We start from the raw sequence: 26,536 nt of genomic DNA, 5'->3' as shown, positions 1-26,536 counted from the left end.
CGTGGAGTTAATTTCATTTTTGGTCTTAGATTTATAGGTGATAGTTCACTTTTAGTTCTTTTTTTTATCAGAACATCCACTTTTGGTTCTAGTATTATTGTGACATGTCTATTTTTTTTATCCTTTATCAACAAAATAGTTTAAATGTTGTTAAATACAAAGGCATTTCGGCCATCAATTATTAATTTTTTTTAAAAAAAATAAACATAAAAAATATAGTGGTTAGTTCAACATACTTTGTATAAAAAAGATATAAATATCCTTGTATTTAACGACTATATTTCAACGATTTTGTTGACAGATGACCAAAAATGGTCATGTCACAATAATACTATGACTAAATAAGAATGTTCTGATAAAAAATGACTAAAAATGAACTGTTACTTATAAATTTAGGAATAAAAATAAAATTAACTCATAATCCGTTTGTTTGTGTCATGCATTCGTGTTGCATCAAACTATAAATATAACAGAAAAAATCATTAAGATGTACACGACACGTTTACTGTGTTATGACCTACTCACTAATTATGTAATAAATACGCTAAACAATACCATATGTATGCACATGTTTAAAAAATAGTATTTAAATATGGTCATGACATGATCAAAGACATTGTGGTCTAGTGACACCTGGTTTACATTTTCACATGGAGTGGAGTAAGTTTGAGCATCAGTGGAGACGACTGTTCACGTTGAGCCATGTCATGGCATTATTTTTTTTTGAGTACTACTAATTCTGTTACAATAATGTAGTTTCTGTTCATAGCTACTTTCTCAATCTACTGAAGTACAAAAAGTAAAAAAAACTCAAGTCTGAGTGATTGTATGCAAACTGCACAGGTATGGAATTGTGTTCGGGAGTGGTTTGGTTTTTTAAAAAAACTACGACCATCTGAAGCTCAATCAAATAGATTAGGAGATTATATGGTGGTTCAAGATTGCATTCCAAAAGTATGGCCATTGCACTCGTCTGCTAAGTCTACCATTTTTGGAGCTACAGAAACGGTGTGATTCATGATTTGGATAGACCTCACATTCAAGGTTAAACAAAAATAACGGAAAAATGATAATTTATGCCCCTCAATAATATGTCAATTATCAATGTTATTCCTAAATTATTAGTGGTGTAAATGTTACCCCTCAATTTTCAAAACAGTACATATTTTGCCCATCCCGTACTGTATAGGAAGGGCAATATATGTACCGTTTTGAAAATTGAGTGGCAACATTTACACTTGAGAATGACAATATATGTATCGTTTTGAAAATTGAGGGGCAATATTTATCCCATTAATAATTTAAAGGTGACATTGATAATTGACATATTATGAAGAGACATAAATTACAATTTTCCAAAATAAAACTAAAAAATAAGCTCATATAATAATATATATTATTAAATAAAATTAAAGTATAATTAAATTAATATGATATTATTTTACTCAAAAAATTAATATGATACGGAGTATTATTTTACTTCATAGTCCAAGCTGTTACATAAAGCATAGCTTACAGTAAAATTTACCACGATGGACATGACAAGTCAAATTGCATGTCTTATCCATAGGCCCAAAACAAAAGAATTATAATAATTTATTATTATTATTTTTTAAAATTTGAAAGATTACAAATGCCTTATCTATAGGCCCACATTTCTTTTAAGGGCAAATTATTTTGTAGACTCGGATCTATATTGTATTAGGTTCAAAATACATAATTTACCTATTAAATATTTATAATTTATATATTGAATGTTCACAATTTGTAAATTCGAGTTCAATACACAATTTATATACTGAATATTCACAATTTATATACGGATTCAGTATGTAAATTGTGATGGATACATATTACAAGGTGGACACGCGTCTATGACATAACTATTATCTCAGAATATTTATTATAAAAATCTACGGAGTATTAATTATTTTTAAATTATATTTTTTTAAAAACTTTTACATTTAAAATTTATTTTGAAAGTGATAGTATTGCTTCATTCAATCATTCAAATATGTCATATGTGAGTCCGTTAGTGGCTCCCGAAGGGCGAATTCATCAACTGCAATTGGTCTATATATACACGAGCGCAGCGTCTCGGTAGTGTATCGTCATTCATCCTCTCCATTTCTCCTATTCTTCCGCCCATTCACAGAGCCGACTCCAATCACTCCATTGCTTTTTCTCTTGATTTCAGGTACTTTCTCTCTCCCTCTCTATACATGTGTGTGTATGTATAGCTAATGTTCAGTTTCTTTCTTTGCCTTCTTTATTGGTTTTCCGTTTCTGCGCGTGAAATTAGCCAGTTAGGTGATTGATTGTTTCCGATCCGTTTGAGAAATTCAGTAAGGAAATCGATCTGATGAGTGGGGTGATTTTGAAGGTGAACAGCGCGAAGATGTTTGGCGCGGTTCTTCCCAACGGGAATGCGGCAGCGGCGGCGAAGGTTGAGCTTTTCGCTGACGGTCGGTTTAATCCGACGGCTATTGTGACGGAGCCGGTGCCTCCTCCGGTGGACTCCGACAAACTGGATTCACCCCCTGCCGCCAATGGAGGGAAGGCGGATAAGAGGGAGATAGTGTTAGGGCGGAACATGCACACCACGTCCTTGGAGGTCACGGAGCCTGATGCAGACAACGAATCCACTGGAGATAAGGAGGCCTACATGGCTAGCGTCTTGGCTCGTTACCGTAAGACTCTTGTCGAGCGGACCAAGTATCATCTAGGTGCGTATTGTTGCGCTTTTGATTTCTAGATCTTTCTGAGTTTTATGTTTTAGTATGCACTGTACGATATGTAAAACACCAATTATTTGGATTTTGGATGAAAAGTGGCATTTTATTAAGGAAATTAGCTCAACTATTAACAATGGATGACAGGTGACATTATATTAGCTAAACTAGGAAGGTAACTCCAAATGATCTGTGGTGAGGAGCATAATCTGAGATCTTTGACATAAATAAATATTCCCTTCTTTACTACCTTATTGAGAAATGGTTCCATTTTGTGAAGAGATAATTTGGATGACACTAATTAACTATGGATTTCTTTTTCCTTTTATTTTTTTTTATTTTGGGTGATGTTAAGTGTCCCATATTGATAAAATAAGAGAACATATGAGTTTATAACACCATGAGTTAAACTAGCTTACTGGTTGGATCCGTAAGCCCGTTCTTACGGTCCACTTTAGTGGTGACTAGCTAATTGGTTGGATCCAATCTTTTAGTGTGATTTGGCCGACGTGTATTATAGCCCAATTGAGTGACCCCCAATCGTAGTTTATAACATGTGAAAACTAGACTGGGTTGAGCTATGACTGTGAATGCTATACAGAAGGGAGTACACTCATTTTAAAACTGCAAGATAGTTCCTGTGTAACAAAGTGAATCTGGTTTTCATTCAATTTTAATCTTAGTTATCTTTGTCTTTGAGACTGGATCTCTGTAATTAGGGAGACTGATTCTTACTCATAAGCTGATAAATAGCTATTTCACACACTTTATTTTGAAAAATGCTGGGGTCATGATTGTTTAGGAAGTGAGGAAGTCGTTATAATTTATTACAGTTACATAGTTTAGTTATTTATTATTACTTAGTTTAGGTATTTAGAAACTACTAAATTATATTGAGCTTATTACTTTTAGTATTCAAATTAGTTTAAACAATTTAGTTACAAACTTCCAAATAATTAATCATTCTTAATTTAGCGATCCTTGTAATCAACCTTATAAAAGAGCTTGTTATTTGAAATACTAGACAAGCAGAAATTTAACCCTAAACTAAGGAACAAGGGAGTTTTGAGTCTCTAGCAAACCCAGCGCTTTCTTTCCTTTTCATTCTTTTCTTGTGTTTTTCTTGCCCATGACGTGAGGTCGTGAGCACATAACATATTTATGTCCAAGAATCCTTGCATTTAGCATGTTTTTGTATCTACATTGAATTATATATAACGAATTCACATTTCTTATTAAGGAGTATTTGGATTTGAATTCCTTGAATTTAATGTGTCCACATTGAAGTATATCTAAAGAATTCATGTATTTCTCACTTGGACTTGTACTTGCATTTCATGTGTTTTTGTCTCCACATCGAATTATATCTAAATGAAACATGTTTCTTATTATTCTGAGTGTCTAATTTTACAGGGTATCCATACAATCTGGATTTTGATTATGGAGATCTTTCACAGTTGCAGCATTTCTCCATTAATAACCTTGGTGATCCATTTATTGAGAGCAACTATGGTGTCCACTCAAGGCAGTTTGAAGTGGGTGTTTTAGATTGGTTTGCCCGTTTGTGGGACATTGAAAAAGATGAATACTGGGGTTATATTACAAACTGTGGGACTGAGGGGAATCTTCATGGAATCCTTGTTGGGTTAGTAAATTTTTCATTTCGCTAGTGAATACATCCTTTTCTCTGTTGAGCTTGTGAGTTTGTCCGAGGGATGGTCCACATAAAAATGTTAAATTCACTTTGCAGGAGAGAAGTCTTTCCTGATGGAATTTTGTATGCTTCAAGAGAGTCACACTATTCAGTGTTTAAAGCTGCACGAATGTATAGAATGGAATGCGTAAAGGTTAACACTTTAATCACTGGTGAGATTGATTGTGCAGACTTCAAGATTAAGCTTCTTCCTAACAAAGATAAACCAGCAATTATCAATGTTAACATAGGTACAATACCTTGCTTCACTCTCCCTTTCACAAATTTAAGCCTACTTGCAACATATTTCTTAATAGTTCATTCTTTCTTTAATTGCAGGAACAACTGTGAAGGGGGCTGTTGATGATCTTGATCTTGTTATACAAACCCTTGAAGAATGTGGGTATTCACATAATCGGTTTTATATACACTGTGATGGAGCCCTCTTTGGACTTATGATGCCATTTGTGAAACGTGTAAGTAAATGTTGCCTTTGAGCATCCCCAAACTGAGAACACAAGTATCATTTGTGGTAAAGTTCTTCGCTTTCACATCTTACTGTGACCAAGTTCATTTGAGCAAATAAATAAAAGGGCAAATTGTTCTGTCTCTGGCAGTTTAGAAGCAAACGCTAGAAACCCTGGCTGTTGCTGGAATGTCAGCTGTATGACCGTCTAGATTATATTTTCCCCTTCTTATTGTCTCATTTATCATTATTGTTATTTATTAGCTCATTTTACTGTCATGTACAGGCACCAAAAGTTTCTTTCAAGAAGCCTATTGGCAGTGTTAGCGTTTCTGGTCACAAGTTTGTGGGATGCCCAATGCCCTGTGGCGTTCAATTAACAAGGTTAGACCACATCAATGCACTCTCAAGCAACGTGGAGTACCTTGCTTCAAGGGATGCCACCATCATGGGAAGCCGAAATGGCCATGCTCCAATCTTTCTCTGGTACACACTGAATAGGAAAGGGTACAAGGGCTTCCAGAAAGAAGTCCAAAAGTGTCTTAGGAATGCACACTACCTAAACGACAAGCTTAGAGGAGCTGGAATCAGTGCGATGCTGAATGAGCTTAGTAGCACTGTAGTGTTTGAGAGACCTAAAGACGAGGAGTTTGTTCGGCGCTGGCAGCTCGCTTGCGAAAGAAACATGTCGCACGTTGTCGTGATGCCCAGTGTAACAGTCGAGAAGCTGGACTGTTTTCTTGACGAATTGATTCAAGCTCGGTCAGTTTGGTACGAAGATGAGAATTCAAAACCTCCTTGTCTTGCAGAAGATGTAGGGATTGAAAACTGTTGCTGTGATCTCCACAAATGATGCAATAATCCAGAAGGCCGCAGCTTCATTCTAGGTTTGTGTTTGCCAGTGTGATAGTGTAGTACCAATTTTAGATTTACATTTGAAGTAATATGTTATTGGGTTTCCATGTCGCAGAAGTCGTCGTATGTATTAGTTCTGAATCTAATAGTCGTTGGTTTAGAATTTGTTTCCTCGGGCTTTCAGTGTGACTTTTAATTCTTACGAATACGAATGTATTATTTTCGTATTCATTTTAGTGTTCAAAACAATATGCACTACATATTAATAAACCTGCGACACTTTCCTGACGACTGACCAGTGAACTCCTTGCTGAGCTGACCTTATTTATAATTTCACTTATTTTTTAATCTTTCATATTTTTTCCCGTTATTAGTTTTTTGTATAATTATATTTGAGGGAACTCAACTGTAATATATATGCTTCTATTTTAAAATCTTAAATTGCATTATGTATACCTATTTTAAATTTGAATATAGATACATTTTATAAAGATTTGTTCTTGTCTTTTTACACTTATTTACCCAATAACTAAATTTACTAGAGATTTTAAATCATGCCAACTATTTTAACCGTTCGATATGACACAAAATACAACACAATTTAAAGATGGGTAGCAACATGTAGTCTCCAAACATGGATCTTATCCCTACTCGGTCTTTGCATCCATGACAAATTTTACTATAGATCATGATCCACATAGTAGCATGGACAATGAAGTAATACAACACTATTTGAAGTAATTTTAGGAAAAAAAAAAACAAATTGTTATAGTTAACAATGGTAGACGACAAATCCCAGTAAGGTCCATGTCATAGCCTCTCTTATCTTCGTTATGATCTTCTCATTAGCTTCTCTCGTCTTTGTTTTGCTTCTCAGCCTCTCTCATATTTAATTTGACTGTATTCTCAGAGTTCTATTGACCATGGATCAATCAACAGGTAGAAGAAATCAGAGTTCTGCGATTGATGCGAATTTGCTAATTCTTGTTGATCACAATTCCTCAATTCCAGGTTTTTTATTCATTTATTGTATTGTTTCTAGGATTTTAGATGTCTCATATTGGTGATTGTATTATTCTACTTGTTTTTAGCTTGGAGATTTTGTTGTGAAAAGCAAATAATATCTTAGTATTTATAATTAATTAAAATTAATGTCCTGAAGTACAATAGTAATTTAGTGATATACAAATGACTATATGTCCTTCAAGAAAAAAATCAAGTGTTGATTGACTTGCAAGGAATTGTGGTAACGAGCGATCTCTTATTTTGTTTTAGCTCCTACCCGAGAGATGAAACGGGGATGCCTAGTGCCAGAAGTGATTAACTTGTTTCCTCCATGTTTATTAACCATGTGATAGGTTGGGATTGTGAAGTTATAAATGATATCTTTGTTCAAGTGATCTAAATCTTATCATTAGCATTACTTTACCAAGAGTAACTGAGCAAATAGAGATGATAAGTCGATCTAGATGGGAGAAGAAAGAGGCAACTTCACAATCAATAGTTGTCATAGACTACTAGTTGGCATGGAGCAGCTTGGGGAAAAATGGTTGGTCCGTAATATTGTTAGGAACTCCTTGTGTATTTAGATTTTGATGATACCAAAGTTAGGAGTTTAGACCCCTCATTTTTGCTTAGACAAATTGAGTCGCAGCATAGGACGAGCCGATGGATGAATTGTTGTTCAAAAACTATGTATTCATGTAGCTTATAGTTGATAGCTTTCAACTATCTAAGTACCAAGGACGAATCATAGAATCCAAAGGCTTGAAGACATGAAGATTAGATGACAAAGACCAAGAGGTTATCAAAAAGCCAAATCATGGAAGGGCCTACCTCTTGAATTTTTATCAAAGTCGAATGATAAAGAACGATCATTTGAGGAGTTATGAGGCGAATGATAAAGTCAATCATTCGTTTATTGAGCATTAAGGCACGAATCATTGCATGACTCGTGGGGACAAGTCAGAAACATTCTCTGAGCGACAAACAATCCAAAACCTTAAAAGTGTGGGATGATCTACCTTGGACTAACCAAGTCCTAGGAACAAATCCCAATGTCAAAGATTTCATTAAATTTCATGTCCTTATATGCAAGACTAAAAGACGAATTATCTGCACATATTAAGGATTAAACGGCTATAAAGTACTAACACTCACACACATGGGCTCAATACCCAATGGATATTACACACTGGTCAAGAGGTTATTTGAATTTTTGTCTTCCCTCCAACGGGACAAATTTTCACACCTATAAATACCCTCTTCCTATTCAGAATGAGGTGCTAGTTATTCTAAGCTTACAAGTTTTCAAGTTCAAAAATTTACAAGCGATTAGTGTGAAAAAGAGAGAAAAAACTTCATAGTCAAAATCTAGAACAAAAGGAAGTCTTGAGCTGCTTCATTGTTCCATTCAAGCTATACTCAAGCCAAGATTCCAGTTTGATGAAAGAAAAAATTAAATCTTCAACAAACACACTCTACTTGGTGAAAGTAGAAAGAGGTAGAGTAAATTTTGTTAAGTTGAAAAACCTGGAGGAAGTGTGTTGTCCAACTTAGTGATCAAGGAAGCATACTTGGAGAAGCTATTGTGCTAAAAGGGAAATTAGTGCAATCCTTCACTATTGTGAAGAAGAGTGGAGTAGGCTTCGTTAACAGCCGAACCATTATAAAAACTCTCTCTCTCTCTCCCCCCCCCCCTCTCTCTCTCTCTCTACTTACTTGTTTATTATTAATTGTTGCATACCATCGACCAAGCCAAATCGTTTTAAAACAATATTAAATCGTGCAAAGTAAAATAAAATCGAAACAAACATTTTCCCCCAGCAAAACCGTACTCTGACCGAATTCTTATCCTCAAGGGTATTAACTTGTGGCGAAAATTTTCAAAAACTCTAGTGAGTTTATTCACCCCCCCCCCCCCCCCCCCCCCCCCCCCCCCCCCCCCCCCCCCCCCCCCCCCCCCCCCCCCCCCCCCCCCCCCCCCCCCCCCCCCCCCCCCCCCCCCCCCCCCCCCCCCCCCCCCCCCCCCCCCCCCCCCCCCCCATACTTGGAGAAGCTATTGTGCTAAAAGGGAAATTAGTGCAATCCTTCACTATTGTGAAGAAGAGTGGAGTAGGCTTCGTTAACAGCCGAACCATTATAAAAACTCTCTCTCTCTCTCCCCCCCCTCTCTCTCTCTCTCTACTTACTTGTTTATTATTAATTGTTGCATACCATCGACCAAGCCAAATCGTTTTAAAACAATATTAAATCGTGCAAAGTAAAATAAAATCGAAACAAACATTTTCCCCCAGCAAAACCGTACTCTGACCGAATTCTTATCCTCAAGGGTATTAACTTGTGGCGAAAATTTTCAAAAACTCTAGTGAGTTTATTCACCCCCCCCCCCCCCCTCTAGACTCACTCCTCTACCTATCGAGACCAACAAATATGAAAAGTCAAAGCCCCTCCAAAGGTTCATACCTTCATGTGGCAAGTTTGTAGCATATATGTGTCTACCTATTGTAGATTTACTACATATGAGAAGAGTTGATTGCGATAGCATGTGTATTTTTTGTGTTGTTTTTTATGAGTCTTGTATGCACATATTTGTGGATTGCACTCTAGCCACATCATGATGGTCTTTATCTAGGCTCATCAACATACTTCATAGCCACTCCAGCTCCTTAACCGAATGGATAACACAGAACATTAATGCCCTAGGCAGTAAGCAAATGAGCCTATTTATGCTAATCTATTGGTATATTTGGCAAGCAAGGAATGATAGGATTTGGAAAAACCAAAATACCCCTGCTGCATATATTCTGTTAAATGCCAAGGCTCATTTAAGTGAGTGGAAATCTATACATGAGAAGGAGATAACCTATAGTCAACAAAGACCAAATTTCATTACAAAGTGGGAGAGGTTGGTTGCAGGATGGGTAAAAAGTAATGTGGATGCAACAATTGATGACCAAAGAGGCTGTATGGGATTTGGTTGGATCATTAGAGATGATAATGGAAGCTTTAAGGTAGCAAAATATGTTCCATACACTAGAGCATGCTCACCAACAGAAGCAAAAACAATGGTAATTTGAGAAGCTCTAAGTTGGCTTAAAACACATAATTATACTCACTTCCAGATTGAAACAAATGTTTTGAAGGTTGTTCAAGGTCCAAAGTCCAGCTTACTTGACTCCCCCTTTGATTTGTTATTACTTGATGTTAAACTCTAATTTACTTCATCTTTTTTCAAATTCGTACATCTCATTTGCTAAACGATCAGGGAATATAGCTACATACTCATATCTTAGCAAGAAAAGCTCTTTCTATGTTTTATTGTAGGGAATAGCTTAATCGTCCCTTCTTTTCTATGTAGTATTTTGTCTTTAGACCTCAGTTAAATAAATATTATTGTTTATCTTTTTAAAAAAAACCACTTATTCCATATCATTTTCTTCAAATATTCATTTCATTGAAATCCAAATCTCACAAACGCACCCAAAAACAAAACAAAAACGAACGCTCACACACAAAAGTAAGGGTAATATTGAAAGTGCACAACTTTTTAGAGCTAACAAATTTTTTTGGGGATGGAAGTGTAATTTCCAAAATAAGATGAATAGAGATTGTGACGTTATTGCTATAGATCTCAAGGGTTCAACTAAAATTTATCATAAATAGATACTCCTATTAGTATTTACCATTTTGATTAATATTTGATGCACCGTCAATGTATAGATGCTATACAACGACGGTTAATGAGAAGATGCCACATCATTAAAAAATAAAGTCAATATTAATCGGGTCCTTTTTTGTAAAATATCTAAGATTTGTATTTTATTAAAAAACTTTTTTATTTCTAATTAACAAAATATACCTACTTTCCTAAACATATTTATTACTTAATTATTATATATCTAATTTCCTTACACATTCTTAATTATTGGATACATTATATTGTTAATTGTTCCCAAATCCCAATTAGATACATTATTATTTGTTTAACCAACAGTAAATATATGTTAATCACACGTGAAGGCGTGAAGCCATTACTTTAATTGTGAATTTATTAATAATATGATTAAATATTTCACCAACTAAATAGACTCGTCATTTATAATTATCATTGATTTTAATTATAATCGTTAATTTATTAATAATATAATTAAATATTTTACTAAATAGAATTACCAATTAATTTTAATAATGATCATTAATTTATTCATAATATAATTAAATATTTTACTAAACAAAATTTTCATATAACATTTATCAATTAATTTTAATTATGATTGTTGATTTATTAATAATATAATTAAAGATTTTACTAAATAATGTCGTCGTCATTTATTAATTATAAATTGACTTTAATTGTGATTATTTTTTTAGTAAATTCGCCGGGTCTTTCACCGTCCGTTTAACGGTTCGAGTCCACCTTCGTTCGCTCTGGGAGGCACGGGAGCTGGCCAGAGGGAATCGTCACTTGTGGGAATCGAACCCGGATTCTCCCGAAATTCTTCCCCACAAAGGGAGCTCACTTTCATTTTAATTGTGATTATGTATTTATTAATAATATAATTAAATATTTTACTAAATAGAATTACCAATCAATTTTAATAATGATCATTAATTTATTCATAATATAATTAAATATTTTACTAAACACAGTTGCTACGTAACATTTATCAATTAATTTTAATTATGATTGTTGATTTATTAATAATATAATTAAAGATTTTACTAACATATAGTTGATTATAATATTTGAATATATTATAAATAAATAAATAATACTACGTAATACTGTGTCTAATTTGGGAGAATTAATAATGTATCTAATAATTAAAAATGGGTAGGAAATTAGATATATAATAATTAAGTAATAAATATGTTTAGGAAAGTAGATATATTTTGCTAATTAAAAATAAAAGAGTTTTCTAATAAAATACTAAATTTTAGATATTTTGTAAAAAAAGACCCGGTTAATATTGATTTTATTTTTTAATGATGTGACATTTTCTCATTAACCACGGGTGTATAGCATCTATACATCGGCGGTGCATAAAATATTAATCCTTTTTTAACTAGGTCTTTATCATAGCAAAAGATATTTGTGTATAGAATCTATTAAACACTAAAGATAATGAATTATTAATGTTTATTCTTATGCACCATTTCGCTTTATGGTGTGGAGAATATTTTCTTGAATGTGGGCAAACGATTTTTAATCTTATGGGTATTTTTAGAATTAATTTCTTGTTAACCCGTTAATTATTTTAGACCATTTTTCTCAGCATGTGTGTATATTTGCACGTGCAATATGTGTGTGTATGATAGGGACAGAGGAACCGGTTTAGTGGGGGCCAACCCCAAAAAGTTTTCACTAATATAGTATGTATACTCCGTATATATATGCAATTATTATTGTGTATATAGGTAGTAGGTATCCATACCAGTGGATTGCGCATGAGGGATATATATATATATATATATGAAGTTAATATAACTATTTATTAGTAACAGCCCGTTTGGTTCGCTGGAAAATATTTGAAGGAAATGGAATTCAAATTCCATGGAAAACAAATTACTAGGAAAATGGATTCTATTGTTTGGTTGGTGGAAAAGAAATTACTGGGAATATGAATTCCATTGTTTGGTTGGGTTTGGAATGATAAGGAATAATGTGTATAATGACATAAATAACCCTACACAATAATAATAATAATATAATAATAAGAGTAATTAATAAAGTTTGGTGGGGGCAAAATTGTAACACTAGTTTTCCATGGAAAATGTTTTCCTCATCGTTAAGGAAAACTTTTTCCATGGAAATTGTTTTCTACCCAACCAAACAACATAAAAAGTCGTTTTCCTCAACTTGTAGGAAAACATTTTCCATATGGAAAATGGAAAATGTTTTCCATCCAACCAAACACCCCCTTAAAAATTTCTCAATCGTCCTCCTTTATTCAAATGAGAACAATCATAACTTGGGAGGCATGGTTGAGTGGAAGAAGACTTATGTATCCTTAACCAAACGTCAAGAGTTCAATTGTTGAATTTGACTATGGAATAGCCTTACTTACCACCACACCATCATCCCCATCACCACTTGTACTATTCATTTTCAAGAAAATGAACAAAAAAAATGCAATTTATTAATTTTCAGTCAAAAAGAAAAAGATGGTTTTATGACCTACTTCAGCCAAACATAAGAAAATTAAATTATATTTTAGTGAGTCATTTTATGGAAATCATTTTCCAAAAAAAATAAAAATAAAAAATTTCAAGTTTCCAAATGAACCCTTAATTCCAAGAAGTGAAAATTTTCAAATTTTCGTTAGGATAAATTGCAATTTTATGGAATTACAATTTCTCAAATTTGAGGAATTGAAAATCATATATCTGCATAGGAATTTAAATCCCATAATACATGGGAAGAAATTTTGGAGTGTAAGGACCAAATTGTCATCCATTATAATCCCACATCTTTTCCTACCGATTGCAATTACTTTCAATTTCCATATAAACCAAACATTATAATTGAAAATTTTAATAATTATATTCCTACCTACCAAACAATAAAATTTGAATTCGTACTTATTTCCACCTTATTTATTTCCCACAGAATCACAATTCATTTTCCCTTTGGTTCGTCGCCTAACTTAAAAATTATTACTGGAGGCAACAATGTGAGGGGTTGAATCCCACTAGAAACATGTATGGAAAAAAGGCCCAAGGATTATGCAAGGTCTGAATTGGATCCCTTATGCGCACATGTAGACAAGAATATGACCAGATGTGCTGATTTTGTGACTCACGATTTACCTCTGCATTGGCTCTATGAGAGGGGTTCTGTGGGCTTAGGATTAGTTCGACAAAAGTGAGATCACCTTAGTATAATTTATTTTAAAAAAAAAGGAAAATGGTCAAATAAGCTATCGAACTTTACTTGAAAAGTCAATTAGGCCTCTAAACATTTTAAAGTTGCAATTAAACCCATCAACATTGTATTTTGGTGCAATGAAGTCAAAAAGTTGATTAGTAACCTGCTATCACAGATTACTAGGGTTCTGACTCCCTTCCAGTACAAATTCCAATGAAAAATGATCGGTGACCAATCACTGGTTGTAGAGAAGGAAGGAGACTAGTCGCTGATCATGGAGGGGTAGTTTTTTTGTCAGAATTTGCGTCAAAGGGTTGTTGGAATCGTAGTGACCTGTGATAGTGAGTCACTAACTAATTTTTGAACTTCATTGCATCAAAATGCAATGTTGATGAATTTAATTGCAACTTTAAAATGTTTAGGGCCTAATTGATTTTATAAGTAAAGTTCAAAGGCCTATATGACATTTAAAAAAAAAAAAACAAAGAAGAAGAGAGAGAAGGATTAAAAGTTTTGGGGTGCATCCGTTACAAGCGCAAACTTGGAGGGTCTAAGTTGAATGATTCTATTTTAGATCAGCTACGGAGTAATTTATTACAGTTATTGTCACACGTCATACACGTCTTTATTAGAACCCTATCCATTTCCAAGTTCCAACTCCACTTTTGTCCCCGCCTCTCTCTCTCTCTCACACACTCACACCTTTCGTTGCGTTTTTCAAACCTTCCGTTTTCTTCTCTTCAGACACGCAGAGCGAGAAAGAAGGACCTGAGTTTCCACTTTCTATTGGTAATGGCGGACCATTTTTCTCACGCTTCTTCACTGAAATTCCTGTCTGATTCCTTCACCCTTTAGATACTCTCCGATCACCCGGTCAACCGCCATGGAAGTTATTTGACTTTGGTTGCCTCATTTTTCATCCTTCTTGTACAGAAATTGTGCGGGAAAGTGCATGCGCATAGATGGATTTTCGAGAAGGTATGGGGGAGAGCTCGTCGCCGCCTCGGAGCGTCGGTAGCTCCGGTGGCGGAGGAGGAGGAGGAGGAGGAGGAGGAGGAGGAGGAGGAGGAGGAACTTACGACATAAGGAACGAAGTGTACAAGCGGCTGTTGGAGAGTGGGAATGAGGAGGTGACTAGAAATCCGGAATTGCTCAGGGAGCAGTTGGAAGCTCACTTCATTCGCTTGCCTTCTAGGTTTCGTCTCACACGCTAATAACATCTTTCTTTATTTCTTTCTTTCTTTCTTCTTTCTTTCTTTCTTTCTTTCTTTCTTTCTTTCTTTCTTTCTTTATTTTCTTTATTTTTCTTGTGTCGACTATTTGAAGATGGATCTTAAGGATATACTTCTATTTACAGGATTAATGTAGATTTAGTATAAGTTAGTATATTGATTGGGAGACCTATTGAATTGGATTTCCTTTTAAATCCTTTTTTTTTTATTTATTAAATATATGGAGATTAATGTAACTCGGAGCTCATGGAAGTTTGGCTTTATATATATATATATATATATCTTACGAGATCCATTTCACTTTTTTTAATTGAAATTTTATTAAAATGTAGGATGATGAAATGTAGATTAGTGTTTCAAAAAAAAAAAATGTAGATTAGAATTTAATGTTGCTTTTTACATGAATTTTAAACACCTTGTCAATTATGGTGGAATTTTTGTTTTAGTTATGGGCTGGATATTAATTTGGATAGAGTGGAAGATGTGTTATTGCATCAAAAGCTTCTCATACAAGCAAAGGATAAGCGCCTTGCTTACCATGTCCGCTTTCTAGAGGTACTCCACCATTTCATCATACAGCATAGAACTGCTAATTGCCAGCACTTTCTGCTTCAGCTTAAGCAAATACATCTTATACTGATGCTCAAAAGTGGCATTCACCCTCCTGCTTTTTTGCATTTGCTAGAATGCTAGATAGCTAATTTATGCATGTTTGGGCTTAGGATAGGAACAGAATGGGATTTTTGAAAGCATTAAGTTACATTTAACAGACTAGATAAGAAGATTTTAAAGGGTTTTAAAGGGGTGGCTTATTGAATAAGCGCACTTCATATAACATGTGTCTTATTAATTTAGTTGCATCTTTGATTTCTTTAGAGACCAGGCTTCATCTTCCTCTCTTGTATTTCCTTGTGTTTTAATTATATGGGTAGTGGTGACTGGTGAGCCAAACCTCCTCTTGATTGGTGATTCTCCGTTTTGGCTAAAAATAGATTGATTTAGTCAGATTTAGATAATGATATTTGATGAGACTGGAGAAAGGATCCTGAATGGGGCTGGAAGGTCATAGAGCTAAGATAACGACCTCATAATAGAATTGCTCTAGGAAGTCCAATACATTACCTATTGCTACTATAGTTATGAGCTTCTGATGGAATTGATTTTCTGCTTATTTCCTCCTCTCTTATCCATTGCCTCATTTTTTGTTTATCTGGCCTGCTGAGCAGAATTTTTTGACTAGAGTCGATGAAACTGAAGATCAAGACATTTTAAAATCTTCTTCCATGTCAAAGCGACATTTCAATGTAAACGATGATGAAGGGACCTCGCATTCTGATAGAAGGTGATTATTTTAGTTACTTTTATCACTGATTTTCACATTTTGATAAGAAAAGCTACATTTACTAAATAAGTATTTGCTTCCGGCTCTCTTTTGCCCTATTACTTGTCAACTTACTATACAAAACACACTGACACAGGACTAGTTTGGATGACTTTGAAGCCTGCTCTAAGCTTAAGGATCTAAATTTGGATGTTAGAAAGAAATTCAATGGCACAAGGGTGGGAAGTTCTGAAGAAAATATTATCGGAAGGTAGTTTCTCAGCAAACTTCTTTTGAAACTTCTTATTTCTAATAGTAAACTTCTTGAGCAACTATTAAACCCATCATTTTGACCAACTATTAAACCCATCATTCTGATTTATTTTGACTAGGGGTGGGCATTGGGATCCAAAATTTATTTCAGGTATCTGAAATATTTCTGGTCTGTTTGGATCTTGCTTTGGCCTTTGGGTATCCAAAATTTCCGACACGAGTCCCAATTTTAAAACTGAAACTCTGAAAGCAATCTCTCATCCATATACATTATATTTGCCTGCTAAGAATCTCCAACTTTGACACATTTACATGAATAAATATATGACAGCTACTGCTGTTGAGATTCAAGCCACTCTAGTTATAGCTTTTTCATTGAGTACTACAAACTATTGTATCAACATTGTGTCAACATACATTTTAACAAAAGAACTCACCATTTCACTAGCTGTGTAACATCTAAGAATTAAACACTATGGGGTTTTCGTTAGTAGGCAAAAGAGGTGGACCACAAGCTCTTTTGAGCTCATATTCCTCTTAACGTCCAAATTGTGAAGCTTCGTTAGGTCCTTATGTTCTGCACTAAACCAGCTCAGAAAGAGAGGCCTCGTTAGATGTGTTTAAGAAGGCATAGGAAGGTAGCAGCCAAAGCAATATAACATCAATAAATAAAAAATGAATAACCCTTTAAGCTCAGTAGATTTCTTCTAGGAATTCCCTGCTCCAGCACTGTATGTGTGAAGATTCACCTATGACCTATCTTCCAGGAGTTGGTGCCTCACCTTTTGAGGCACCACCAATATTGGTGGCACTGTCACCTTTCTCTGAGATGTCATCTCCTCCACTGGTGTTCAACAATAATGATCTGTTGAATCCAAGGGCTTCTCCAATCTTGAATTAGAGCATAGTTGCACAAGAGCCATGAGGTGAAGTGGCAAAATTAGGGTAGGGTTGGAAAATGGATTAAAATTTTTAGGATTTCCAAACCCTTTCTGAATATAATTATTGGATATATGTATAAACAATAGACATATGAATTTCACAAATCCCCAAACCATAATTGATTCAGTTCCACCCAATCTGACTAATTTGGATTGGGTTTCAGGTCTAGCTTTTTTGCCCATCCCTATTTTTGATACTTGAAGTGAGAAGCTTTGGGGATTACATAGATGGCTATAATATCAAACATTTGGGAGACTCTAGCATACAGATTTTTTAGTTAGCAAATAATCAAATATTAGAATCAGGGGGAATTTTTTTGTTGAATTTTATCATAAACAATAAAACTCCATAATTTGACTTTGCACTTCCCTTAGCTAGGCAGTTCTGGAAAATTTTAAGTACTTTAGTAAGTTTTCCTGGAAGATTTGCATAATGTTTTGGCATCTTCCCAGTATATATGTGAATAAAATAAATAGCTGTTTATCAGCTTATGAATAAGAAATCAGTCTCCGTAATTCCAGAGATCCAGTCTCAAAGCCAAAGATAATTAAGCTTAAAATTGGAAGAAAACCCCATTCACTTTGTTACACAGGAACTATCTTGCTGTTTAAAAAACTGTAAATGTTAGGGATGGCAATTTTACCCAATTCCCTGCCCACACACATGCATATTTTTAAGGTTAAGAACTAAATATTTGGTGAACTTTTGTTGTAGGATTGAAAGTGTTTTTTTTTATTATTTTTTTTAATAACTTTTTGGGGAGTTAACCGGGGACTGGGAATCCCCATCCCCGTAATTTCCCACAGGGACAGGGGTAGAGAAGAATTCTTTTCCCCCCGGTGGGGGTGGGGAATATGCCCCAGCTCTGCCCCATTGCAATTCCTTATGTCAGTGCAAACCTGATGCTTGCTGGAAAGTCTTATTTTATTATATTGCATAGTTTAGATATTAATAAATTACTAAATAGTTATTTAGAAACTAATAAATAGTTATTTAGAAATTACTAAATAGTTATTTAACTTATTATTCTTAGTCTTCGAATTAATTTAGGTAGTTTAAATATTTAGAAGTAAATTGGAAGATTTCAACATATTACTTAGCTTATTTAGCCATTCTATTAGTTGTTTTTTACCCTATAAAAAGGGGAACCAATTTCAATGAAAGGGAGGCAGAAATTTAATCCCAAAAAGGGTCTAATGGAGTTTTGGGTCTCAAGCAAATCCAGTATTTTCTTCTTTTCCTGTTCCAACTATTATTCTTTCTTTCTTTTTCCTTATGTTTTCTTGCCCATGACGTTAAGAACATAACAAAACCTATTAGGAAGGCTATTCCCATAATAAATTTATATTATTATCCACATGAAAAGTTACTTGACCACTGGAAGGTGAATTGCAGGGAGGTGGTTTCATGTATTCCAATCCATGAAGTAATATTTTCTACCATTGACAAGCCCAAGCTTCTTAGCCAGGTAATGCAAGATAATCCACAATGTAGTTTATAAAGAATCACCTTATAATTTTGTGCAACAGATAATCTTATTGTCTCTCTGACTTTGAGTTATTATACCATTGAAGACAGTGACCTGATTTATCTTCATTATGATCTGTGATGTTTCAAGTAGGATATCATTGCATAAGATATCTACTAGGGCCTAACTTTTAAAAGTTGATAGTTGATTCAAGTTTCTTAAAGGGATTTCTAGGAAATCTCTTTCCTTTTTTAGGATAAGTGGGATTTCTAGACATCTGTTGTACATTTTTCTAGATTTTTGTTTTCTTATCTTCATTATTATTCTATATTCTTGTTCTTTCTTTCCCAATATACACCTGTTTTGTGGCCAGTTATCCATAATTATTGTTCCTTCTTTCATCAATTCCAAATTTTGAACTTCATTTTGCCCCTATATAGTTACCATATGATGATTTGACATGTGAATTGCTTGATTTAAATGGAAATTAGGGCACAAAACCAGTGAATCACCAGCGTGCTAATTTGTGAAAGGTGGGCTCTTTTTAATTCTTAGATCATATCTGAAGAGAATAAACAAGGTTTAAGAAACCATGTAATTGGTTAAAAAACTGCATACATTGGTTCTGCCAAGCCCCTTTATTCACTTGGGAACTTACTACTGAACTACTAAATACCTAACATGGAAAGAGAACTGAGAAGTTTGGAATTGGGAGGGTGGAGTAAGAGTGCAAAGATAGAAAATCCAGAGGAAGATAGAACTGTGTCTGAAAATTTGTTTTTGCAATTCATCCTAGATTTTTTGTGAAATGGGATTGACGGTAGCTATTGTTGGGCTATTGTTGGATTCTTTGTTGGTGGTTGACTGGGGTTGCACACCTGTGGTGCTTTATTAAACTTCCTTAGCTATCAAAATAAGAAATCATTGTGGGACAAGCTAATTCTGATTGCTAGCAGTGTCCTTGATAAACTTTAAGAATCTGACTAAAGTACTGAACTGTCTCCTTTATTTATTTATTTTTTAATGGGTTTAAGGCACATTATTTTCATTAGACTTTAGGTCAGCTACATAATTTCAAGGATTGAGACTAGAATTTAGACAATAAAATGCATTATTGATCATTTAGAGCATTGTTTTTCTATATTTTTATTGGAAGGGATTTATTTTTTAGTGAATGTACTTCTCTTCTCATCATTTGTTTTGCGTTGGAGTTGTATCGCACCTGATTTCCTCCCTTTTGTTCTAGCTTTCTGCTTTGCTCTCTGACATAGGACTTAACATCCGTGAAGCTCATGTATTCTCCACAACTGATGGCTACTCGTTAGATGTATTTGTGGTGGATGGATGGCCTGTTGAGGTATGGTTTATATTGTCCAAGATTCAGGTCTTAGCCTATAGCCTATAGCCTAGTGGTTGGCTAAGCCTCACAATGGCCTGGGTTGAACCCCATCTCTTTTTGATGTGCCAAATTGTGGTTTGTTTTGTCATTTCATCCATAGATTTAAACATTTTGTTGTTATATCCTTAACAGCATCTAGTTAGATATAACATTCTGTTTTTATGTGCTTAGATATCAGTGCATAATAATGCTGCTGATTGCTAAAACATAACCAAGTCTTGCATGAAATAATCAATTTTGATGATCCCCATTTATAATTTGATGCAATGTAAATGCATACTAATTTCATCTCTAAGTTGCATAGGTTCACATTGATTTCTTCTCATTGATTATGAGAGACAAAAATAGATCTTTGAAGTCATTAGGACAACCTTTCACAAGGTAGTTGTCATAGGATAGCACAAATATATGATAAAAAGTGAGCATTGTGATTATATTCTTGCATGACAGGAATGTGTGGTGAGTCCAAATGTTGCTGACTTTGCAATGTTGTGCTCAGGATCCAAAGGTTATGCTTGAAGAATTGGAAAAGGCAATTGCTAGAAGTGAGGTAATCACTTGCTTATACACATTTTATAACTTCTCTGCTAGAAGTTGGCTTCATTTCAATGTATATATATAAGACAACATTTTTCAAATGAAGTGTAAACTCTAAGGGACCTGTTTAATATTGCATACCCTAAAACCTAAAGGAAGAAGAAAATGTATAGCATGTGTATATCTACAGATTTTTGCTAGTATAGCTTCATTTTCTCAAATAACAAACCTTCACCATTTTACAAAAGCCATATATGAGATGTTTGTCCAGTACATGAGCTGAATTATTATTGAAATTGGATCTCCAAAGGGCCAACTTTTCATCATCTGTCATTGAGCCATGAACTAGTTAAGCATTGTGTTGCTGGGTATTGGACCCACAAGAACTTGAAGAGAAACAAGTTTTAGGGTTTTGAGCAAATGTTGAAGGGAGAAATTTTGGGGAGCAGAGAAAGGCATTGCTATGGAGAAGTATAAAACAAAACTCTAACCATTCAACAGATGTGTTATTATTCATGCAAACAGTGTGATTTTTCAGGTGAATTGGGAGGTTTCAAAGCTGCAGTCATCACAATTCCTTGGTGTCTCTATTTTTTGCTCCTCTTTGATCCTCCTGCACATTGCTTTGAAACCTTGAATTTAGACTGAACTGCAAGCATAGAATAAGAAGTGGATTCTTCTAAATTATTTATTTATTTATTTTTTTCAATCACAATGACATAGAATGAACCAAAGTGTATGTAGTCCTCTTTAATGCATTCTAGGTAAGCAATAGCAGGTGCCACATTTTTCTGGGTAGAGCATGAACGCCACAGTAGGACCAACCATTTTTTCCAGCAAATCCACCTTTTATGGCCTCCTAATTTTGTTTTTGGTTTTAGGAAATGAAATTCCAAAAATGTCCCTTGAGGTTAAAACATTATTTAATTATTAACAGGAGGGCATTGCTTACTACTCCCTTAACTCATTTTATGTGTCCAGTTTGGTTAATGAGAGTTGACTCCAGCGATTTTTTCCCCATCTTACGCTTTGCTAATTTGCCACACAACAGAATATATTTATTGTTACTTTTATTCTGCTTTTGTCAGCAGTTTGTTTTCTATTTTTATTTCCATAAATAATTATAAATTTCAAATGCAAAATCATATATATATGTCTTGAATTCTCAAGATTCTTACTAGCATTTGAGGACCTTGTGGTTGAGCTTCATAGCCATTGGATGTTAGTTTTCTTCTTGTGATTTTCTATTTACTTTTCTTAGTTTCTAAATATATCAAAGCAGCTGACATAGACAAACCATTTCTATTGACAATTTTGGGTTCTATTTGGTAATGTAGGGGTCATGGTCTGGTTCTTCACATTCTCAGTCATCAGTGGAAAAAGCTATTTCTGCACAAGCAAAATTTGAAGATTGGGAAATTGACAGAAGATTACTGAAGATAGGGAAAAAGATTGCATCAGGATCTTGTGGTGATCTGTAAGTTAGATATATCTCAGTAATGTTTTATATGTATTTTCCTATTATTGTAACCTCTTATGGTATTGTTTTCTCTATAATATTTCCGTGGAAAAGGTATCGTGGTGTATATCTTGGTCTTGATGTTGCGGTGAAGGTCCTTAGATCTGAACATTTAAATGACTCTTTGAAGAAGGAGTTTGCTCAAGAAGTTGCTATTTTAAGGTAAATAGTTGTAGCTCTTATTAGTAGATGTGTTCTTCATATCCCATCTCACTGGTTTATCTTGCTATAAATTTTTGATATCCAAATCTATTTGAAAACAACATCAATACTTGAAATGGGTAGAAAGTACTTTAGTACTTATCCTTATGGGCAGTTAGTGTGGCATATTTGTGTGGCTATCTACTTGTTGATTTTATGTGGTCTTTTGCATTATATGCAGGCAGGTTCAACATAAAAATGTTGTACGCTTCATTGGTGCCTGCTCAAAACCACCTCTGTTGTGCATTGTCACAGGTACACAATTACATATCCGTAGCAAATACTTCCTGTGTTTTTGCTATGTTTTTGGACTAATGTCTGTGTGGTAATTCTGATGGCTTGAGAACAACTTTAGTGTAGCACCATTTGGCATTTTGTTAGGCCTGCTCTTATAGTAATTTATTATTGTTCATTTGTCCATTCTCTTAGTTTATTAAAGCTGTTAATTGAGTATAGTTTTCTCACCTAATACTGTATCTAAAGTTATCTGTTTCATATTTTGGATATGAATTTGCAAGCTCTTGCCATCAGCTGTATTTTTCAATTAGTGAATGCAAACTAGAGATGTACGCTTACTAATATGTTGCTATTAATGCCTCATGTAGAATACATGTCTGGTGGAAGCTTGTATGATTATTTGCATCGGTACCATAATACGTTGAAGCTCTCACAACTATTGAGATTTGCAATTGATGTTTGCAAAGGAATGGAATATTTGCATCAAAACAATATAATCCATAGAGATCTGAAAACTGCAAATTTGCTTATAGATGAAGACAAGGTATTGGTTTGTGAATGCAAAATTTTTGTTGTTCTTTGCATAATCTCAACATTGGCAATTTGGCACGAGAACAGAGTAGGTAACAATGTGTTTCATTGCATGGGACAATGTTGCAGGGTCATAAATGATGACTTGAATGGATTACATTTTTATGAAGTTCTCCATGTGTGCAATTACTATCTGCATTTTAGCTTCTCAATTCTTCTGTACAGAATTGAGTTACATTTTGCATGCAGTCTTTAATTGCAGCAATGAAAGAAGAATTTGTCGTTTATCCTTCTATTTCCAATACATGAGTAACATGATAATACAATTAGTGAGCTTCTGCCCGCTAAAGTTTGTACATTGTTTTGCTAAGATATATTGGAGTAGTTGGTTTTCTTACCCTATGTTGGTCTTTTAGATATTCCCTCTTATTGGAATATATTTTCTTTCTTTTTGTGTTCTTGGCGTTGCATTTGCCAAATGAAGAAGTATTCCTCCTGACACTGAAGATAATTCCATTTCTTATTTTCACCTGTCTGATGAGTGACTACAAGTGGGTGTGTGTATGCTTGTATGAAAAAATCATTATTATTCCATAAAGGGATGAATACTGATTATCTGGTCATAGGGATGATCAAATGAACATATTTCTAGAAGCTTCTGTTATTTTTAATTTCTAGTTGCCTGGGATATGACTTGGAAATCATAAAACTCATTTGATTTCTCAAATTGAGGATTGTTTTCATTAGCAAATTTACTGATAATTGCATCACAAATTGGAATATACTATCCTTTTCCCCCAGTTTCATCCATTACCTGTTGAGAGATTTTCTGACTTTTAGTGTATTGAGACCATATAAAGACCCTGTATATAATCACTGTGGGGAGGAGTGAAGTGAACTTGAATATGTCTTTGTGCCAAGATGTTGGCCTTATTTGTTTATCAATTATTTGTAGGTTTATATTCTCCTGTGAATCTTTGGTATAACTTGCTTATATTGATTTTGTAATCTTTCACTAGGTTGTAAAAGTGGCAGATTTTGGTGTTGCTCGGTTCCAGAGTAAAGAGGGTGTTATGACAGCTGAGACTGGAACATACAGATGGATGGCCCCTGAGGTATGAAATCACAAAGTCCTTGTATAGAATGAATATCCATGCATACAGATACGTTGTTAAAACTGCATTACTAGATGTTTCCATGCATTGCGTTGGATCTACAGTGAACTGTGTGTATTATAAAAACATTCTTATCCTTCTCCTCAGTTGTCACATAGTAGGTTGATTGTTAGAGATCCTACGAATGTAGTTGATGGTTTTGAATTAATCTTTGTCTGCAGTTGGGGTGAGAGTGCCCGAGTTTGTGCATTTCTTCACCTGGGACTGTGCACTATGTAACAATATCTGTGTGATGCATGTTTGAATGTCTTCATCCCAGGTGATAAATCATCAAGCGTATGACCAGAGAGCAGATGTATTCAGTTTCGCAATTGTTCTTTGGGAACTTGCAACAGCCAAGGTATCAATCTCTCTTAGAAAGAAAACCCCGGCTGTTCTTTTCGAAAGGTAAACTTTGTCTCCTTGATGATGCAGGTCCCATATAACACCATGACCCCTTTACAAGCTGCAGTAGGTGTGAGACAGGTTTGTACCTTAAAACTGCAATTTTGAAATATATATACACAAGTGTTGTTTTCCCTATACATATGTGTGATAGCAAAAGATATGATATTGTTTGGTGGATACTGAAAATATTAGATGCTGTTTGCTCTCTGTGTCGTGTCATTACAGACTAAGATATGTATACCAAATTCATCATTCTTTTATAATTAAATAAATGTATGGCGGTGGTGGCAGGGTCTTCGACCAGAAATTCCTACTGATTCACACCCTAAGCTGGTTGAGTTGATGCAGAGAAGTTGGAAAGAAGGTCCTAGTGACCGACCTTCGTTCTCTGATTTAAGAGTACAACTTGAGGAGCTCCTAAAGGATGTTAATGTTGAGGAGGTAAAACATCCATACTTTTACATATCCCTATCCCTACCCCTACCCCTTTTGAACTTGAAGTTAACTCCCCTTACCTAATCACAGGATGCCACTGAAGCAGCAAAGGGAAGCTGAATAGAAGAATACTCTCAATCTAATATCCATATGCGGCATATACATATATTTTGACATTTACCACTTTTACACGTTTTAGAATTTTGACGTTTACCACTTTTACACGTTTTTGAATTTTGAAATGATCATAGTATAGTAGAGGTAAATAGCATTACGATTGAATGCTAGGGTTTTTGTTTCTCCATACCCCACCCCCACCCCCAGTCACTGTTAACATCTTTGTAAATGAATTTCTTTTTTTTTTTTTGATGCAGCCAGCTGGTATGTTGTTGATGCTTACTTTTATATCTGTGTTTTTCTCCCCATATCAGTTATTCGTGAAATTCAGCTTCATCCCACTTGACACTTCCCCTTGGTTTAATATAGTATTTAATTAAGTGAATTAATTTGGCTCTTAATATATGTTTGTAAGTTCCAATTTTATTAGTGACAACTAATGTGGTCTTTCATTCACTCTTAGCTCAAATTTTAATGGTTTACCTGAACAACCAACCCTGTAATTAACAATTCAATTTGGATCCACCTTAAATATACTACAGTAATATTTATTAAAATTTGTCATCAAACCACAAAACATTTAACAAACAACAAATATAACTTCTCACCGTTAGGTTGTACGCACATTTGAATTACATTTTCTGCCTTGTCATTTATCCGACCAACTGATATGTAAGTTTTTATAGTCAAATGACTTATTGGTACAACAAATTGAGAAAGTATAGATAAATAGATACTACAATGTATGTTTTCATATTTTTTTTTTTTGAGAGAAATGTATGTTTTCATAGTTTAATGACTTATTGATACAATAGATTGAGAAAGTATATATGAATAGATACTACAATGTAATAGAGTCAGTAGTACTAAAAAAAAAAAAGAAGACTTATTGATACAATTTAAAGTAAATGGCTAATTTGAGAATTTTCGTATAGTCAAAGGGCAATTTTAGAAATCAACTTTTAATATGAGATGTTTGGATAATAGTTATTGATTATTGTAATGTTTATATTTATTTAATTTTTATTCAAATTTATATTTCTAATATCATCACAACTCGCTACTTCTGAATTGATTCTTGCTATGTATGTATGTGTGTGTGCGTGCATATATGTATATATGTAGCGAGTAAAAACTTATGTTTAT

The 26,536-nt window shown here is 34.3% G+C and overlaps 2 protein-coding genes across 3 annotated transcripts; both read left to right on the top strand.

The window, feature by feature from the left end:
- The first annotated feature begins 2,037 nt into the window (after positions 1–2,037).
- On the top strand, positions 2,038–6,037 carry LOC116020043 (serine decarboxylase). Of its 2 annotated transcripts, XM_031260497.1 has the most exons (6): positions 2,038–2,197; positions 2,384–2,726; positions 4,146–4,377; positions 4,483–4,676; positions 4,765–4,901; positions 5,178–5,744. In XM_031260497.1, the coding sequence occupies exons 2-6, from the start codon at positions 2,399–2,401 to the stop codon at positions 5,742–5,744; spliced, it is 1,458 nt and encodes a 485-aa protein (XP_031116357.1). In that variant the 5' UTR covers positions 2,038–2,197; positions 2,384–2,398. The 2 variants fall into 2 exon arrangements, with proteins under 2 accessions (XP_031116357.1, XP_031116358.1); XM_031260498.1 differs by lacking the exon at positions 2,038–2,197 and having other exon boundaries at positions 2,399–2,726; positions 5,178–6,037.
- Positions 6,038–14,671: 8,634 nt separating this feature from the next.
- On the top strand, positions 14,672–25,678 carry LOC116019912 (serine/threonine-protein kinase STY46-like). The gene is made up of 16 exons (XM_031260293.1): positions 14,672–14,811; positions 15,295–15,403; positions 16,075–16,190; positions 16,327–16,440; positions 18,780–18,852; positions 20,099–20,209; positions 20,751–20,801; positions 22,126–22,265; positions 22,362–22,469; positions 22,690–22,763; positions 23,114–23,289; positions 24,296–24,391; positions 24,711–24,791; positions 24,866–24,916; positions 25,130–25,279; positions 25,364–25,678. Exons 3-16 carry the CDS (start codon positions 16,132–16,134, stop codon positions 25,391–25,393), a joined length of 1,314 nt encoding a protein of 437 aa, XP_031116153.1. The 5' UTR covers positions 14,672–14,811; positions 15,295–15,403; positions 16,075–16,131; the 3' UTR covers positions 25,394–25,678.
- Positions 25,679–26,536: the final 858 nt, after the last annotated feature.

The sequence above is a fragment of the Ipomoea triloba genome, chromosome 5 (genome assembly GCF_003576645.1).
Source record: "Ipomoea triloba cultivar NCNSP0323 chromosome 5, ASM357664v1".
NCBI classification, from domain to species: Eukaryota; Viridiplantae; Streptophyta; class Magnoliopsida; order Solanales; family Convolvulaceae; genus Ipomoea; species Ipomoea triloba.
The sequence above is the reverse complement of the archived record's forward strand: the minus strand, read 5'-3'. Positions and strand labels throughout refer to the sequence as shown.